The following is a 16,427-nucleotide window of genomic DNA, read 5'->3' on the forward strand; positions in this document are numbered from 1 at the left end:
TACCGATTCATCCTGTGACACTTGGGCACAGCCAGTTCAGAGCTCAGAGCTTGCTCTGCCTTATCGGATAGAAAGGAATTGAGCGGATGCCTCAGTGAGCGGATATTGGGAGTACTGTAACCTTTTTACTGGTCTGTCTGTGCGGGCGAGAAATTGCGAGCGTTGCGTGTATAATAATCCTTATAACGAGTGCGGAGGCCTAGAACTCGATGCTTCACAAGTGCTTTGGTGGCTAAGATGCTAGGCTTGGTAAGGCATGGGAAGCGCACATTGGCAATATGTATTATTTGTTTTTCCGTGGCAATGCGATATCTCTGCAAACCGAAAGCTTTTGGATGTTAGTTTTCGCAATTGACTGAATAGACAGACAAGACCCATGTAAAGTTAGGCTGTGGTTGTTTAGTGAACCGGTCACCTGTGATTACTGCACCGTGTGGTCGTTCCTGCATGAGCGGTTTCAAAATAGACAAGGGGAAAGGCTAAGAGGCGACCAATTAGCAGCCAGTACCTGGCATTAGCGCGGGAGCTTCTGCAAAGCGAACACGGAGACCGCGTGTGTCGGCCAGCCGAGCAGTGGTGCCAAGAGAAATGATTGTTGAATGGGGCTGATCGAGTTCGAGGGGTCCACGTCGTCCTTGGGTCTTGCCGTGTGGTTTCTTCATGTTCCCTCCCTTTCGCGGCCGGCCCATCATCATCTCTCAAATCGCTTCGCCAACTCCTCCTCGTCCAGAAAATCGACTTATCCATACACCCAACGAATTTACGATCTTTTCTAATTCAGCAACCAAGAGAAAAAAACGACTCTGCCTGTTCACTCGGTAGAAATACTCTCGCTTACTCCTCAACATCTTGATCCATCCCGACTACAATCGACTCGCCCTTGCCTTGTCTGACGCCTGCTGCCCCGGTTCTTTCCCAGTCGAGCTCGTGTCCCAACACGTCAACAAACCCATCGTGCTGCAGCAGCTGCATTCCGACGCTAGGTGTCTCGAAAATCTCTTACCCACGGGATAAATTGCATCAGTGTTTCTGTCGTTTCCATCAATTCAGGATCCAAGCAGTGTTATTCAAAGCAGCAACATCAGAAGAAGAGTAGCGCAGTGTCGTTGCTCTTAGAGACGACTGCATCCAAAGTCAACACCGACAAGCGGCAGCGTGCAGGTCACGGTCGTGTGATAAGCCTAATATCGTATCGTCTCTTTCCCTTTTCGCGACAGGGAAGTCACGCAGCGAGTCATCTCATCCTAATCACTTGACCGCGTCCCAATCTGGCATGAGCCATCGCAGAGGCAATTGCTTGTAATTCGTTCTCCTCCACCAAACCCTATCGACCACTTTTTATCTCACCTCGACACACCACCTAAAAAGAACCCCAATTGCCTGTTCTGGTCCGCTTTAGTGCGAGCATCTACAGTGCATTTACTTGAAATCCAAAAAGTTAGTTCATCGACACGTCCGACGTTGAAAGGCGTCAAGACGACTGACCGCGTTCTTAGAAAATCTACCTTAATATTGTCAGAGATCTCGTCGCTCTCTGTCATCATCATTGTCATCGTCAATACCAAAAACAACAACAACCATAAAAGCAATAAATATGCCGTTAACAATCCGCACCGCCACGGCAGCTATGCTGTCACTTTCGCTACCACTAATTCTTCAGCTACCGTCATCAGCAGACGCCATGAACGCAATGACTTATGTGGGCTGCTTCAGTTCGTCAAAGCCCATGACTGATCAAGGTTCCTACACATATCAAACCTCGGGCTGGTGTCAACAAGTATGCTACAACATCAACAAGCCCGCCATGGGTTTGACTGGTGGCTCAGACTGCTATTGTGGTGACCAACTTCCCGCCGAAGGCGACAAAGTCGACGATGGAAAGTGCGACACCCCTTGCAACGGCTACGGCCAAGAGAACTGTGAGTCGAACTGTACTCGATCGTGGAAATGTACATTGGATGACTAACAGCGGGGCGCTAGGCGGTGGCGACAACTTCTTCACAGTCTACAAGACTGGTGAGGACAACAGCGTGGGCTACTTGGGAGGTGGATCGTCGTCTTCTTCTTCTTCTTCTTCATCATCATCATCGTCATCATCGTCATCATCAAGCTCAAAGTCATCGTCTTCGTCCAAGGACGGAGCGACCACAACAACCGGTTCGCCTACAGTGACGAATACACCAGTGGTGATCACGAGTGAAGCCCCAGGAAAGACAGTTGTGGTCACTCTTATGCCAAGCAGTGCTGCGAGTGCAACGTCCGACCCCGAGAACAAGGGGCACAAGAGCAGTACCAACACAGCCGGTATCGCCGCGGGCGTCGTTGTCGGTGTCGTTGTGGCTGCCGCCATTGCTGGTGGCGTCTTCTTCTACACGCGCAACCGAAGAAGAAAGCAAATCGAGGAGGAATACAGCAAGCGCAGTCAAGCACAAGATCACAGCGCCAGTGCAGGCGGCATGTCTGTCAGAGGCATGTCGGTTCGCAATGGTAACGACGCGCGACTGGACCCTGAGGCTATGCTGAACAGGAGACTGAGTGATGGAAGCATCGCTGATGAACAGGACTACTCAAGGAGGATATTGAAGGTGAGCACCCCGGCAGCTTGACGCAAATGTTAAGGCATTTGAATATTGACGTTGATCTTGTAGGTCACCAACCCCGACGACGGTCGGTAGTTGTTTCTATGTCGCTTGACATGAATGAAACAACCCCAGCACGACCTGACGACATCTCCCCCCTGACGCTAATCATTTGTTTACGGCGCAAACACTTCTGGTACCTGGCGCATATCCTCATTCGGGAATGCTCCCAGCATACTCTGTAGTGTCTGGACCATCATTTTTCCTCTGTCTATAAGAACGTCGCCTGGTTCACACCTGGGTCCTCGCTCCTTCATTGTTTTCCTTGACTTCAAACTTCTTGTTTCATCCTCTTTCTTCATCTCACTACCCAACAAGCCCCCCCTTTTTCATTTCTTACCAATGTGTTCCTACTATGGGCTTTTGCTGCGAATTTATTGGAAGCGAAAACTTATATATCACCCTCTCGGATTCAGCGGTTGCAGGCGCAGTTGCGTCGACTTGTCCCTTTTTTGTACCAATTTCTGCTGGCTGCAGGATGGGGACACTTCATGTTCATGTAGACAAATAGGAATGCACAAGGAAAGGGAAGCGCATACAAAGAAATCGTACAATGGTCATTTTCGGCTCCACCTGCTCTTTTTTTCCCTTTGTTAACATTCTATTAATCTGGAACAGACTAAGCTTCGATCTATTCAACTATTTGACCGCTTCTTGGTAGTCGTCGGAATGTTGTCTACCTGAGGCGAAGCTTGTATAGATCACGAGTTCAGTTGACCTGGAAACACTTCTTGGATTGCATGGCACTTTATGAGAGGAACAGCCTCGAAAGAAAAGACTCGCTTAGGCATAGTACAGAGTATAGAAATCCGCAAATAGTCAGAAAACAAGAAGTGATGATACAAGAATGGTAATGTGCAATGATGATACAATTCGATAGCACAATGCAGGAACCCAACAAAAATGCCCCATTAAACGTCCCAGTAATTGCCCGCATCGATCAGCCCATCGATGTACTCACGACCTTCTTCGTCATCGTCATCATCATCATCTGGATCTCGTCGAGGAGTACGATCGCCACCACGAGCCTGGCAATCATTCTCCTCGCTACTACTCCGCTCCTCGACATCGCTGTCCGAGTCCTCGCGTAGATCCTCGGGCGGCGGCTCATGGAACATGTCGAACCCGACAAGATCAGTCAGGAACCTCATCGTCGTCGCCGAGTTGCCATGGAGTTCGTTTTCGTCCAACTCGATGCCCAGGGCCGAGAGTCTGCGCGCTGCGCCTCGCGTCCACAGCACGTCTGCCTTCCCCGGTCCACGCAGGATGGCGGTCGCTTGCGCTCTGGTCGGCAGCGCGCTGTCTTTCTGCTGCTGCTGGGGTCGCATGTCTAGGTTCTCCCAGGCAGACGCCCAAGTCTGCAGACTCTGCTCGGGGTCTAGAGTGCGCAGGAAGTTGCGCGCCCATTTCTTGCGCTCGCCGTAGTCTTTGAGACGCATTAGCGTTTTGATCGCGGATAGATTGCCGTGGACCAGGACTTGGGTCAGTGACGGCGCGTCGAGCGGTGTTGAGGTCCAGCCGCGCATTGTGCGCTCGATTGCGCCTGCGTAGCTCGGTCGTGAGAGCAGGCTTTTGAACATCCAGTCAAGGAATAGCCAGCAGTAGTGGGTTGAGAAGAGCTGGTCTCGCGTGTAGGCTGTGTATCGCTCCGGAGCCTCGATGCCGTTCCAGAAGGTCGTGGGCTCGCCGGATAGGTAGAATGCTATCTGTGAGGATTGAAGGTTCTGCTGACATGATGAGAGGTAGTGGCTCAGTGTGAAGAGGAGTGGGGTCATTTTACGTCGCAGACGAAGAGCGACGGGTTGGAAACGGACTTGTTTCATTGCTGAGTGGTAGCTGCGTCTTACTGTCAGCATTTCCATGGCGATATGTGGAAGCAGAGCTCTAAATGGTGGATAATCAACAAGAGGGCTGATGGGCTTAATACGTACTTTGTCTGCCCGGCATACGCACCGGGTAGTAATAAAGCAGCTAGAATCGAAGCAGACAGGATCGGACTTGAACTCTGACGTTGGACCAGCAAGAGAGTCCTATACTGAATGTGATAGGCTATCATCTCGGCCAAGTGACGGGCTACATTCCACCTATGCATCTGCGCAGTCAGATACGTCCAGAGGTCTCCGGCTGGAGGCACAGGATAGAGGCGATGGACCGGATGAAGTTTCGAGCTTATCCAATATCTCGAGACGGAAGAGTAAGGACCAGTGACGAATTGGTTTACTTCCCGTGACGTTGCTCGTAAGGCACAAAGATCGTCAAAGGAGCAGTACTGTAGAATCTGAATTTGTATCTCGGTCGGCAGAGAGAGTAAACTCGAATGGGCCGTTTCCGCGTGTGTGGCGGGCATCTCCATGTCCTTACGTTTGCTGCTGCGGAAGGGTAGAGTCATTGCCTTGAGAGAAGTCACACTCGACTTCCTTCGCTTCATGTTCGCAGGCTCGGTATCATTGGGAGTGGCGGATAGAGATGTGCTACTCCGCGACAAGCGCCCAATTGAGGGCATGATAGCTGAAATGGTTCCTAGCTATGAGCTAAGTGAACGAGGAAGTCAAACAGGCGGAGATAGCAATGAGTTACAACGAAATGGCACGGATTCCCTCTACCCTGAACAGAGGACACTTTGATGGTGGGAAGAAGGGTATAGAGATGGTCTTTAGCCGGGCTCCGGCTGATCAGTTGCTAGAAAGACTAACAGCGTCACTATCTGAACGCGAGATGTGTACGAGGCAGCTCAATCGTCCAAAGAAGGAGAAAAGGTACAGCGCAGTATTCATTGGATTACCGAGATATCACGGACGAGGGGTTTTTCAGAATCTACAAGGAAGTGGAATGACGCTTCTAAGACATTATCTCGGAGTGAACGGCTGTCGGTAGTGGATGGATACGGTAGTGATGCTCTCGGTCTCTTATCATTAACGCGGAGCCCCGCCTGAAACTCTCGAGTGGGTTCAGCCTTGGCAACTGGACCCCAGAGACTTGGCAAAGCTTGATCTCAGCTTCCACAGAACGCGTCGTTAGGCGCCTCAGACGCGTTACCCAAATTCATTGGCCGAAGCCGTGATTGCCTGGATTTCATACAGCTCTCACTCACTCATCATCATCCTTCGGAGCGGCAGTGCCTATCTAGGTTCTCGAAGCATCGAGGCTGTCTCTTCGGCTGCTTGATAGCCATCATGGTTCAGTGCAAGAGAAGACGGGCGGAACCAGAATCCGACGATGGTTCTGATGAAGAAGAGGTTGCCTCGCGCACCAACGGACATGCTCGTGTATGCTACATGGTCATCAGTTGTCCAGAACGATCAAGGCTGATTCGCTGTGCAGACCAAGAGGACGCGACTGACACAATTCCCAAACATGTCGAGCCCCATAAGCGCCACTCAGCTCTCAGACGGTGCAAGTGAGCATAACGACAGCCAAGAAGATGAAGATGACCTTGAAGGAGTCTACACATATCAATACACTGCACCAAAGAATGATGCCAGTATGGCAATTGATATATTCAGCTCCGAAGATGAGGACGAGGAAGACAATGATAGCGACGACGGTATCACCTCTAGGATCGTAAAAGAGAGCATGAGCAGGGTGCAGGAGAACATGCCTTCGGAATCAGGCGTAATAGAAGAAGTGTCGATGAAAAACTTCATGTGTCACGCGAGACTCACGATCCCACTAGGTCCTCTGATCAATTTCATCATTGGCCATAATGGAAGTGGTAAGAGCGCAATCCTTACTGCCCTGACTGTGTGTCTTGGTGCGAAAGCAAGTGTGACCAACCGTGGCGGCAAACTCAGCGACTTCATCAAGGAAGGTGAGGAAGCCGCCTGGGTGTCCGTCAAGATAAAAAACCAGGGTGAAAATGCTTATCAGCCCGAGCTGTACGGTCAATCTATCTATGTTGAACGTCACTTTTCTCGCGCGGGTACCAGTAGCTTCAAGATAAAGAACTCGGAAGGCCGCATCGTATCTATCAAAAAATCCGACATGGAGAACATTTCGGATTTCTTCGCATTACAAATCGACAATCCCATGAACGTTCTCTCACAAGATCTTGCTCGTCAGTTTCTCAGCAATTCTACACCACAAGACAAGTATAAATTCTTCATCCGAGGAACTCAGCTCGAGCAACTCGACAAGGATTATACTCTCCTGGAGCAGTATCTCGATGAATGTGAAGCGCGCAACGAGGCTCGACAGGCGGATGTTGCAGCTCTAGGCGAGAAGAAAAGAAAGGCCGAAGAGAAGAAGAAGATGATGCAGCGTACGGACACTATCCAGACCCAGATCAACGAGACTGGCTGGATGTTTGCTTGGGCGCAGATCGAAGAACAAGAACGCAATCTGGCTAAATTGGACAGCGAGGTGGCCAAGAAAGACGAGATGATTGTTCGCACCCAGCGTGGGGCGGACGACGCCTCTAAAATCTTCGAAGAAGAAGACGGCACACGTGAGGCCACCGTCGCGGTCATCCAGGACTTGGAAGATCAGCTACAACCTCTGAAAGAAAGTCATCAAGAGATAAAGGAGCTCTTCGACCACAACAAGGCTCAGCTGACCGAGTCACTGACCACCCAACGACAGATCAAAACGGACATTGGTCGTCACAAAAGTAATATCGCTACAGCCGTTCAGCAGATCGCTGCAGAGCATGCCAAGATAGAAAACTCCAACGGTCCAGCCCATGCGCAGAAGATCACTGAGATGGAAGAAATGAAGGCCGTCTTACCAGAACAAGAAGCTGCCATGATCAGCCACAGAGACACCAAGCCTGCACTGGATAGAGCAGTCCAGATAGCTGAGAATGAAGCACAAGCTAGTCAATTCCCTATCCAGCAAAAGCGGAACGAGCTCGAGCAGGCAGAATCGCTTTTGCCGAGGTTGGAAAGAGAGCAGGGAGATCAGACGAAAGCCTATAACCCCCAAACCATCGCAGTCGTCAGAGCTATACAATCCGAACGGCGATTCCGAGACAAGCCTGTGGGACCGATGGGCTTTCATATCCAGCTGAAGAAGCCGGAGTGGGCATCAATCATCGAGAGAACGGTGGGCGGCAACATGGATGCTTTCGTCGTCACCAACAAGCAGGATCAGACCATCCTGTCGGAGATCATGAAGAGAAACAAGTGCAATGCTAATATCTTGATCGGAAGCTCAAGACACATCGACGTCTCCCAGAACGAGCCTGAGCCAGATGTGGATACCATGTTGCGAGTACTGGACATTGACAACGACCTGGTCCGCAACGCACTGATCATAAACCAAAGGATCGATCAGACAGTCCTTATCCCGAAACGCGCTGATGGCAGTGCATATGCTCAGCGACGCAAACCGAATGTTTTCTCCGTCATGTCTCAACATGATACCATACGCGGGCAGGGATGGCGATTTGATGTTACAAGAGGAGGTGGCAACAAGACAAGTCCTGTACAAAAATGGGATCGTATGATTCGTATGAAAACTAGCCAGGAAGAACAAATCCGCCTGCAGAGAGGTACTATCCAACATATCAAGCAAGAAATAGATCATCTGCAATCTCGGCTTCGCGAGAAGCAAATTGCAGTGAAAAACGCCCAACAAGCAATTGCCCGCCACACCCAAGAAGCCAGAAAACATCGTACGGCAATTCAGCGCACTGAGACGCGAATCCAGGAGCTGGAAGCGGAGCTCGACCAGGACAATATCAATGATACCGGTGTCCTTGATGAGCTACAACACCAGAAGCAGGAGGCGGAAAGTGAGCTTCAGTCCGCGAGAGATTCATATGAAGACTCTATCAATCAGAAAGATAAGATTGATGAAGCGCAGAGGGTCGTCAAAGCTGATCTCGAGGCTGCGTCTGCCGCAATCCGAGAGCTCGAAGCCAAGATCAACAAAGCTCGCAACAGAGGTGAGCAGCGTGAGCGATCTCGTCGTGAGGCACTACACAAAAAGAATCTTGCCATAGGTTTGTTGGAGGAAGCTCAACGCGAGAGAGAGGAGGCCGTGCAGAGACGGGAAGCTCTCGCAGCCCAGATCGAGAGCGATCTCATTCCTCAAGCTGAGGAGGTTCACTCGAGAATCCCGGTACCCGAGAATATGACGACAGATATGCTTGACGCTAAATTAGAAGCACTGGTCAAGGAAAGGGATAGAGTACAGCAAAGGTCAGTCGCCTCATGAGATTCTATCATGTCAATCTAACATTGCGACAGTATTGGTGGCAGCCGTGAGAGGATATGGGGAGCATGGCGGGCTGCTTCGGATGCATTCAAGAAGGGCAACAAGGACCTCAATGACATGATGTATGCCGCAAAGGTGAGATAGTATTTCTTGACGAACACCCAACCACTTACTGATACCTCGCAGCTCATCAAGATTTCACTTCTTCATCGCAAGGGAAGATGGAAAAAGTTCCGCAAATTCATCACTACTCGTGCGCAGAACATCTTTACATATCTGTTGTCCGAGCGAGGATTTCGTGGCCGCATCCTTGTCAACCATAGCGAAAAGATGCTGGACATCAGTGTGGAGCCCGACATCACAAGAGAAAGTGACAAGGGTCGCCAATCTCGCTCACTTTCAGGAGGCGAGAAGTCCTTTTCCACAATCTGTCTCCTGCTCTCGATATGGGAAGCGATGGGATCTCCCATTCGATGCTTGGACGAGTTCGACGTCTTCATGGACCACGCCAACCGCGAAGTCAGCATGAAGATGATGATTCAAGCGGCCCGCCGATCGGTCGGGAGACAGTTCATTCTCATCACTCCTCAGGCCATGACTTTTGTCGAAGGCTGGCAAGATGTGAAGATCTTCAAGATGCGTGATCCCGAGCGTGGGCAAAGGACACTACCGTACGGAGAGGAAGAGTGAGGAGGATGCAAAATAGGCTCTGGGAGCCTTTTTATATTCGTGATTTCTTGCAGAATACCCAGATATGACTACGTAATGACAGGAATGCTCAAGTTCCGTCCGGAGGTCAATTGATCTTGTTCTCCGACAATTCGGTTCTTGAGGCCTACTTCCAGCCACACTGGACACAGCAAGCTAAAACTGAGCGATCGCTTTTCAGTTTGCAATGAGACGCGATCGTACTGATACAAAGTGAAGCTACTTTACGCTTCATATGCGGGCGAAGACTTTCGGGCGGAGCCTGAACCGAGCAACAGCTTCGACCAAGCCTCCCGCAATCAGAACAGAACCAGTGAACATGGCCATGGCAAGGTAGCCGTAATGCTGTACTAGCTGACCACAAATGGGACTTCCGAAGAGACCACTGCGCAAAGTAAGAGTCAGCTTTCATGAGACCTAATATTATCAATCGTTCTACTCGGGATGTACAAACTCACGTTATAGACGCCGATCCCATGACCATACCAATAGCTTTACCCGAATCTTGCGGTTTCACAAGCGATACGGCGCACGCACTCTGTAAACTCAGGATAGCCTTACGAAAACCGTCAGTTTTGTCCCAGCTCGCCGGAAAGGATTTCAAGGAACAGCAGAACTCACTCCAGACGCGAAACCGTACGCCAGACTCCATACAATAATGCCCGCGGTACTAGTAGCAGCCGTCATACAGAACGCCACGATCGAAGACGTCAACATAGACACAAGCAAGAGGTTCCACGAGCCGTATCTGTCCGCGACGATGCCGGGTAGTATGCGTCCGAATAGCGACGCCGCGTTCAGTATCGCGATGAGGTAGAAGCTGAAGCTGGATGATTGCCCAATAGACACGGCGTAGCTCGAGACGTAGAAGAAGGGGCCGAAAAAACCCAGGTAGACCAGGGCTATGGCTGCGCACAGGATTATGGAGTTTGTGTTCTTCCATACTGGCAATGTCCCTGCTTCTTCGTTGTCTTTGCTGGTTTTTTCGGCCTCGTCTGTGGTATCCGTTGCTCTATCCTGCTCCTCGACTTGTTCAATGGGGTCCCTAGCAGCTGTGGGTAAAGGCAATCGGATGGTTAGGCAAGTCACCGCCAGCAGAGGCAGCATGACAAATCCCACGATCCTAAGCGTCCAACCGAATCCCACTCCAGTGTGATTGAGGAGTCTGTTGAGCATGATTGGCCAGATGATACCACCAAGACTGGATCCACCGATCGTGACGCCCATGGCCAATGCTCTGTTCTGTTTGAAGTATCTAGGCACGACAGCAAATGACGGCGTGGCGACAAACCCAATGCCCGTGCCCAACAGCAGAGCCTGGGCGAGGAAGAACTGCCAATAAGTATGACAGAGACTCGTCATGAACACGCCAAGGAGTATCGCCACCGAGCCGACCGTGATGGGAATGATGGGCCCGATGCGATCCATGAGTATTCCAGCGGGGATAGCGAATAAGAACATCGCGAACGACGTGAAGGATCCCAGCCAGGATATGTCAAAGGGCGTGTGTTCTGATAGCTGGTTCAATTGATAGTATTCCTGGAAGACACCGAATGCATTGATGAAGCCGACTGTGCAGAAAATTGCTGTGAACGCTCCAAGTAAGGCGAGAGAGGCTCGAGGACTGGATATCGTATTAGCATGGAGTTCTTGTAAAGTGGCTTGGGTTGATCGAGGAACATGTCAACTCACCCGCCCTCTCTGTTAGGGTCTTTACCCATGTGCTGAGAGTCTTCTGGATCGTCACCATGGACCGAGCCTGAGGTTTCTTTTTGGTCTACCTTCTGCATATTGAGGATAGGGACGGAGGGAGGTGCAAAAGCAAGGGAATTGGTAGTTAAATCCGGGTGCTTTCAAGACTATATCTAAAGACGTGATCACTCTCTAGACAGTGCAAAGAGTAGATACTCACATGTTTAATTCTTTACATGGCGTCGTTATATGGACCATCCATACCGCTGGTCGGCTCGGAGGCTCCACGGAGAGTCCGAGCGCCAAGCGTTTTCGTAGGATCACATCGAACCTCAGCTCATTTACCACCTGCATTACACGTCAGTATATACTCCACATCAGGCTTATGTCACCCATCGATGACCGTAGCTATTACACGTTAATGCTGTCGTGCATCTTTGTGCAGTGTAGGCGAAGGCTGCCGCGATCCCATAAAGCTTACACATGTCCCCGGACACTCCGAGCTCAAGCTCCGACGCTCGGTCTAGAACAACACCACAAGTAAGCGAAGGTCGCAGACCATGAAGCGCTTAACACGGCGCTCAACACCCGAAGGGAGCTCGACAGCCAAACGGAGAAGACAAGACCCAGTGTCCTGCTCCTCTTGTCGTGGAAGGAAACTGAAATGTAGCCGCGAGCAACCATGTTCGAACTGCATCGCTAGAGGTTTTGAATGTGACTATGGGATCACGAAGGAGGCGAGAACGGAGGCCTGGAGCCTTTCGCCTATTGCGAATAGTGGCGGTGGGCATCCTAGCTCGAGGAGGAACGTAGAGAATGAAGGGTACGCGAACCATGCGAAGATCGTCTTACCGGCGGACTTTCCGCGGACGTCAATACATGCGTCAACGTTTGTTCAGGAACTGACGGTATGTGATAGATCCATACATGACCAGGTTCTGATTGATGTCTTGGCGCGTCTCAAACGACTCGAAAGTGCTGTATTGGATCAAGACCGGAGTCCTGGCCGTAGTGAAGATATTTCGTTGCGTGTCGATGGTGGCAGAGCCCAGGATCGTGTACCGTAAGTTGCGTGCGATAGGAGAGGAGTGTTGACCCATCCAATCTTCTTGCGGTTGCATTATGGTCTTTCACTACTTGCTCCACCCCTTCAATCTCTCTACATTATCGACATGTTATCTCCATAATTACGCCTCCTATAAACGCCGTGCCACTCGAAGGGCTAATGATCGGTCTCTAGGCAAGGTTCCCGTGTACAAGCAGATACAGTCACAGATCAAGCGTTCTCGTCAGCTGAGAATTTGACAGCCTTTGATAACACCATGACCGTGGCATTAGGCGACAATCTTGTCTATAATATTCGATCCATATCAGACATAGCCGCATACGCCGATGCTAATAAGAAACCTCTCGGAAAGGGTGATGATTTTGAGAGACTCATTCTCACAAGACATCTGTTTTTGCCACCCGAGTCGGCTGCATTTGCATTCTTTGATATACAGACCGCTTCGATCGGCAATCTGTACCATATATACCATACTCAAAGCATACAACAACTCATCAGGGAGATATATGAGCGACTGGGGAACGATCAACAAGTCCATCCCTCACATCTAGGGCTGCTTTTGGCCATTTCAGCCACAGGGGCTTACTTCTGGAACCCTGGGCTTCCGATTGCGGATAAAATCTTTCAGAACCAGAGTGAAGCGATGGATGCGTGTCTCGTTTGGATAAAGCTGGGGTTGGATGTCCTGGACAACAACCGCCGAACAACATTTCCTACCATTGAAGACATCCAAGCGACTATTTTCTTAGTGCAAGTGCTATCGAACCTCGAGGGATTTTCTCCGGAGGTCCGTTTCCTCCATATTTCTACGCTCAACATGGCTCGAGATATGAGACTCCATGTCCTGGACTCGCCTGCCTCGCGCAAGCGAGCATCTTCAGTCGAGGGATACGTGATGACTGAAGTCAAGAGGAGGGTTTGGTGGTACATTGTAGGGAACGATTGGTGAGCGATGTTTTACGAGTCAAAGCCCACCATATGCTACAGCAGTTGACGTATATTTTTCAGGATTCTGGCCAATCTTATTGGTCCCCAAGATGGCTGCTACCTCATTCAGCCTGAACAGACCTGTGTTGATCTCCCGCTCAACATCAACGACACTGATCTTACGGACGACAGAGTACCTGTTGGTCTTCCCATATCCCAGCCGACCGACATGTCCTACATCATCGTCCGCATTACTCTCGCAGATTTATGGAGGCAATTCGTCAACGCTCGGCCTCCGGTATCTTCTGAAGCTCACCTTATATCTGAAAGTGTTGTCCGTCAGATGGACGTGTTGGTCGATCGCATGTATGACGAGCAACCCCCGTACTACCGACTCGACATGGCGGACGATGCAGAGGTGAAGAGACAGTACGAGCGCATGCCACACCTCAGGATGCAGTGCAGGATCGTGAATCTAGGTCGACATCTAGCTGCACTTCGCCTGCATCGCCCGTTCCTCTTCCGTAGACCCGTCTCACGCTCGAGGCAAGTATGTGTAGACGCCGCGCGCAGCATTTTGTCAATCAGACGGTCCATGGACGATATCAACACCACTCTTGCTCACGCGCGTACTAGCGTCTCTTTCATTGTACACCACACCTTCCTTGCCGTCTTGGTACTAACGTTCGACCTCTGCTTCAACGACTTCCCCGATGACGGTACTAGAGAAAAGCGGAAGGCAGAAGTTCAGGCAGCATGCAAGACGTTGCAAGACACCCGCGATAATTCAACAGTCGCAGCTCGCTATCTAGAGCCTCTCCTTGATACACTCAAGAAACACAAAGTCGTTTTCCAGGATCTGCAGCCGCAACAACAATCGCAGACGCTAGGCAGCAAGGACATGCTCAAGATGAGGCAACGAAGCTTCGCGACCGCAGCCATCTCTCCAGGGACTACTATGAGCCAGGAATCGATTTATACACCCGGCTTGAATGACAAGTTCGCCACTCGAAGCTTGACATCCACAAATGGGAGTACAGCGAATGACTCAACGATGCCTGATTGCAGCGCGATGAATATGACTAGGGGATATGAAGGATCAGGTGCCACACAATGGCATGATATCTTAGACTTTCCGGCTCTGGAGGTGACGCCGGACTGGGACCAGCTGTTTGCTGATCTTGATGCTACCCTTACTTATTGAAGTGATTTGTAAGGGTTTGGATAGTAGACAAAAGAAATTGATCAAGACTGATTCTATGATTATTGGAAGATGCTCGACGTCAGTATGAGAAGAGTGTCGATGCCTGTTCTACCATTTCCACAGTCACGGCCACTGACTCGACCAAATGCATGATACTGTCACAGCACGTAAAATTACTAAAAGCTATAGTATATTAGCCTGAAATCGACGAGTTGTCTACTGTAGGAGCCACATAGCGTGTCAGATAGCAAAAAGAGAGAGAAAAGTAAAACGTACAGCAGCAGGGATTCCCACGTGGTCACCCACCGTAGTACTAATCTGCCGGTCAACTGCTTATGTCTGGCAGAGCGGACGGGATGCCCAGTTCTCAGCCGCCTGTGGCCGTACGTGAAGCGATAGTTAGACAAGGGACTCTATATCCCTTTTGTGTCTGTTAAGCATAGCCGGCGTTGATTTTGCGCTGTTGGCGCCATCTTACTTCGGCAGCGCTGCAAATTCCAATCCGTAAGAATGACTGGATTGCCGTACAGTCAACGCCGCTTGTAACAATTGAAACCTGCATCTGATGGAATATGTTATCGTCACGAGCATTGGCGTCATTTGTTTGCTGATACTCTTCAAACCAGATACATTCCAACTCCAACCTGCGTTGCGGCTATAGTGCCCTCTCCGTCCCTAGTTCTCATTTCCATACGCTTGTCGTGGTGACGATTTTTTTGATCAGGTCACGAATTCCTCAATAAATTCCGATAGATCTCGGTGTGTTTCCCAGCATCTAAGAGATCAGTCGTGGACGAGAAGAAATGCCAAGCCCACTAGAGAATACTTGTGCTTCGTTGGAATTCCACATGATAATCATAATTCCGCGACTTACTATTCCGTGACCATGACTCAGACAGATAACACACCAGTCGCTGAAATATCAGATATAGTACCATGACCAGGTTCAGTCACCGAATTCCAGAACATGGAACAAACGTCTCATTATAACGCTCAGTGAGCAAAAGTCGATGAAGAATGGATTCACAACAGAGATTATGTACCTAGTCCTCGCGCCGAAACAAGTGTGCTACTGAAGGAAGACATTCACCACACACGACCGGTCCTCCGCTCTCATCTGTATAAAAACCCACCTTTGACTGGCCCTCAGACTTTCTTTTCCAGATCGACTTAAAAAGCACGCGAGATACGGCAGACAAGTGACGCAGAGTCTAGGGAGCGTGTTGTGTTGCCTGCTCTCTGTCCCGGCGTCACTGAGAGGGCGTGGGGCATAGGACATGGCGAGTGGAACAGGCATGCGCGCGGGAAAGTGGAGGTCTCCAATATGTGAGTCTGGAATACTGACCATCTGGGGGACTTCACGGGGGTACCTGCGCTGTCATAGGTTCTGATAATACGTCTCAGTAGCTGATCCTAGCCCGGATCCCCCCTTCTCGTTGTTCGTGCACATATCTCGGTTGATCACTCGCAAAAACTGGAACAAATCTGGAACGCAATTGCGTGTTTCTCACACGGCTTCGTAGCGTATTTGCCGAAGAAAGTAGGCGTGTGATTACATTTAGCATCGATGAACATGTTCATAGCAGCAAGGACACCTGCATTGTGGTCCAGATCCAATACAATCCGACTGATGTTGTGATTGAAGCTAAGGAAGGAAGGCTGCGGCAAATTTGGAGATACATAGTCTTGGGACGAACCTTGGCCAAAGTTTCAAGCCAATTGAAGCTTCCTTTTCAGCTTCGCTTTGGCAATCAGAGAGGATTTGCTACATCATCAGTGAGTTTATGCTGTGGTTGCGTCACGGAGGATTGATCCTGATTACGTAATCACCCTCCACGAGCTGTCAAGCTCGCTGTAATATTCCTCAATTTGATACCGATTCACTGGAGAGTAAAAGTTCGATTCGGCAGAGAGTGAAGATCAATTCTCTTGAGGACACACCCATGAGAGTAGTTGATATAAGAGCTCTGAGCACTGGGATATTCCCTACAAAGCTTCGCTCGACGCGGAGCAATGAAATTCATCACGCAGAAGG

At 50.1% G+C, this 16,427-nt stretch overlaps 5 protein-coding genes across 7 annotated transcripts; 3 read left to right on the plus strand and 2 right to left on the minus strand.

Moving 5' to 3' along the window:
- Nucleotides 1-1,594: 1,594 nt before the first annotated feature.
- On the plus strand, nt 1,595-2,675 carry AAFC00_006627 (uncharacterized protein; the record flags this gene model as incomplete). The annotated part of the gene is made up of 3 exons (XM_069346614.1): nt 1,595-1,919; nt 1,981-2,585; nt 2,649-2,675. The coding sequence occupies 3 exons, from the start codon at nt 1,595-1,597 to the stop codon at nt 2,673-2,675; spliced, it is 957 nt and encodes a 318-aa protein (XP_069199482.1).
- An 875-nt stretch (nt 2,676-3,550) lies between these two features.
- On the minus strand, nt 3,551-5,142 carry AAFC00_006628 (uncharacterized protein; the record flags this gene model as incomplete). Its single annotated transcript, XM_069346615.1, has 2 exons — nt 3,551-4,475; nt 4,571-5,142. 2 exons carry the CDS (start codon nt 5,140-5,142, stop codon nt 3,551-3,553), a joined length of 1,497 nt encoding a protein of 498 aa, XP_069199483.1.
- Nucleotides 5,143-5,812: 670 nt separating this feature from the next.
- Nucleotides 5,813-9,485, plus strand: AAFC00_006629 (uncharacterized protein; the record flags this gene model as incomplete). Of its 2 annotated transcripts, XM_069346616.1 has the most annotated exons (4): nt 5,813-5,905; nt 5,961-8,779; nt 8,828-8,930; nt 8,982-9,485. In XM_069346616.1, 4 exons carry the CDS (start codon nt 5,813-5,815, stop codon nt 9,483-9,485), a joined length of 3,519 nt encoding a protein of 1,172 aa, XP_069199484.1. The 2 variants fall into 2 exon arrangements, with proteins under 2 accessions (XP_069199484.1, XP_069199485.1); XM_069348353.1 differs by lacking the exon at nt 5,813-5,905 and having other exon boundaries at nt 5,994-8,779.
- A 249-nt stretch (nt 9,486-9,734) lies between these two features.
- Nucleotides 9,735-11,293, minus strand: AAFC00_006630 (uncharacterized protein; the record flags this gene model as incomplete). Of its 2 annotated transcripts, none has more annotated exons than XM_069346617.1 (4): nt 9,735-9,888; nt 9,962-10,059; nt 10,125-11,127; nt 11,196-11,293. In XM_069346617.1, the coding sequence occupies 4 exons, from the start codon at nt 11,291-11,293 to the stop codon at nt 9,735-9,737; spliced, it is 1,353 nt and encodes a 450-aa protein (XP_069199487.1). The 2 variants fall into 2 exon arrangements, with proteins under 2 accessions (XP_069199487.1, XP_069199486.1); XM_069347839.1 differs by having other exon boundaries at nt 11,196-11,224.
- A 462-nt stretch (nt 11,294-11,755) lies between these two features.
- On the plus strand, nt 11,756-14,392 carry AAFC00_006631 (uncharacterized protein; the record flags this gene model as incomplete). The annotated part of the gene is made up of 4 exons (XM_069346618.1): nt 11,756-12,018; nt 12,115-12,258; nt 12,436-13,206; nt 13,270-14,392. 4 exons carry the CDS (start codon nt 11,756-11,758, stop codon nt 14,390-14,392), a joined length of 2,301 nt encoding a protein of 766 aa, XP_069199488.1.
- Between the last annotated feature and the right edge of the window lie 2,035 nt (nt 14,393-16,427).

Source organism: Neodothiora populina, assembly GCF_041146345.1.
Source record: "Neodothiora populina strain CPC 39397 chromosome Unknown canker_contig_8, whole genome shotgun sequence".
NCBI classification, from domain to species: domain Eukaryota; kingdom Fungi; phylum Ascomycota; class Dothideomycetes; order Dothideales; family Dothioraceae; genus Neodothiora; species Neodothiora populina.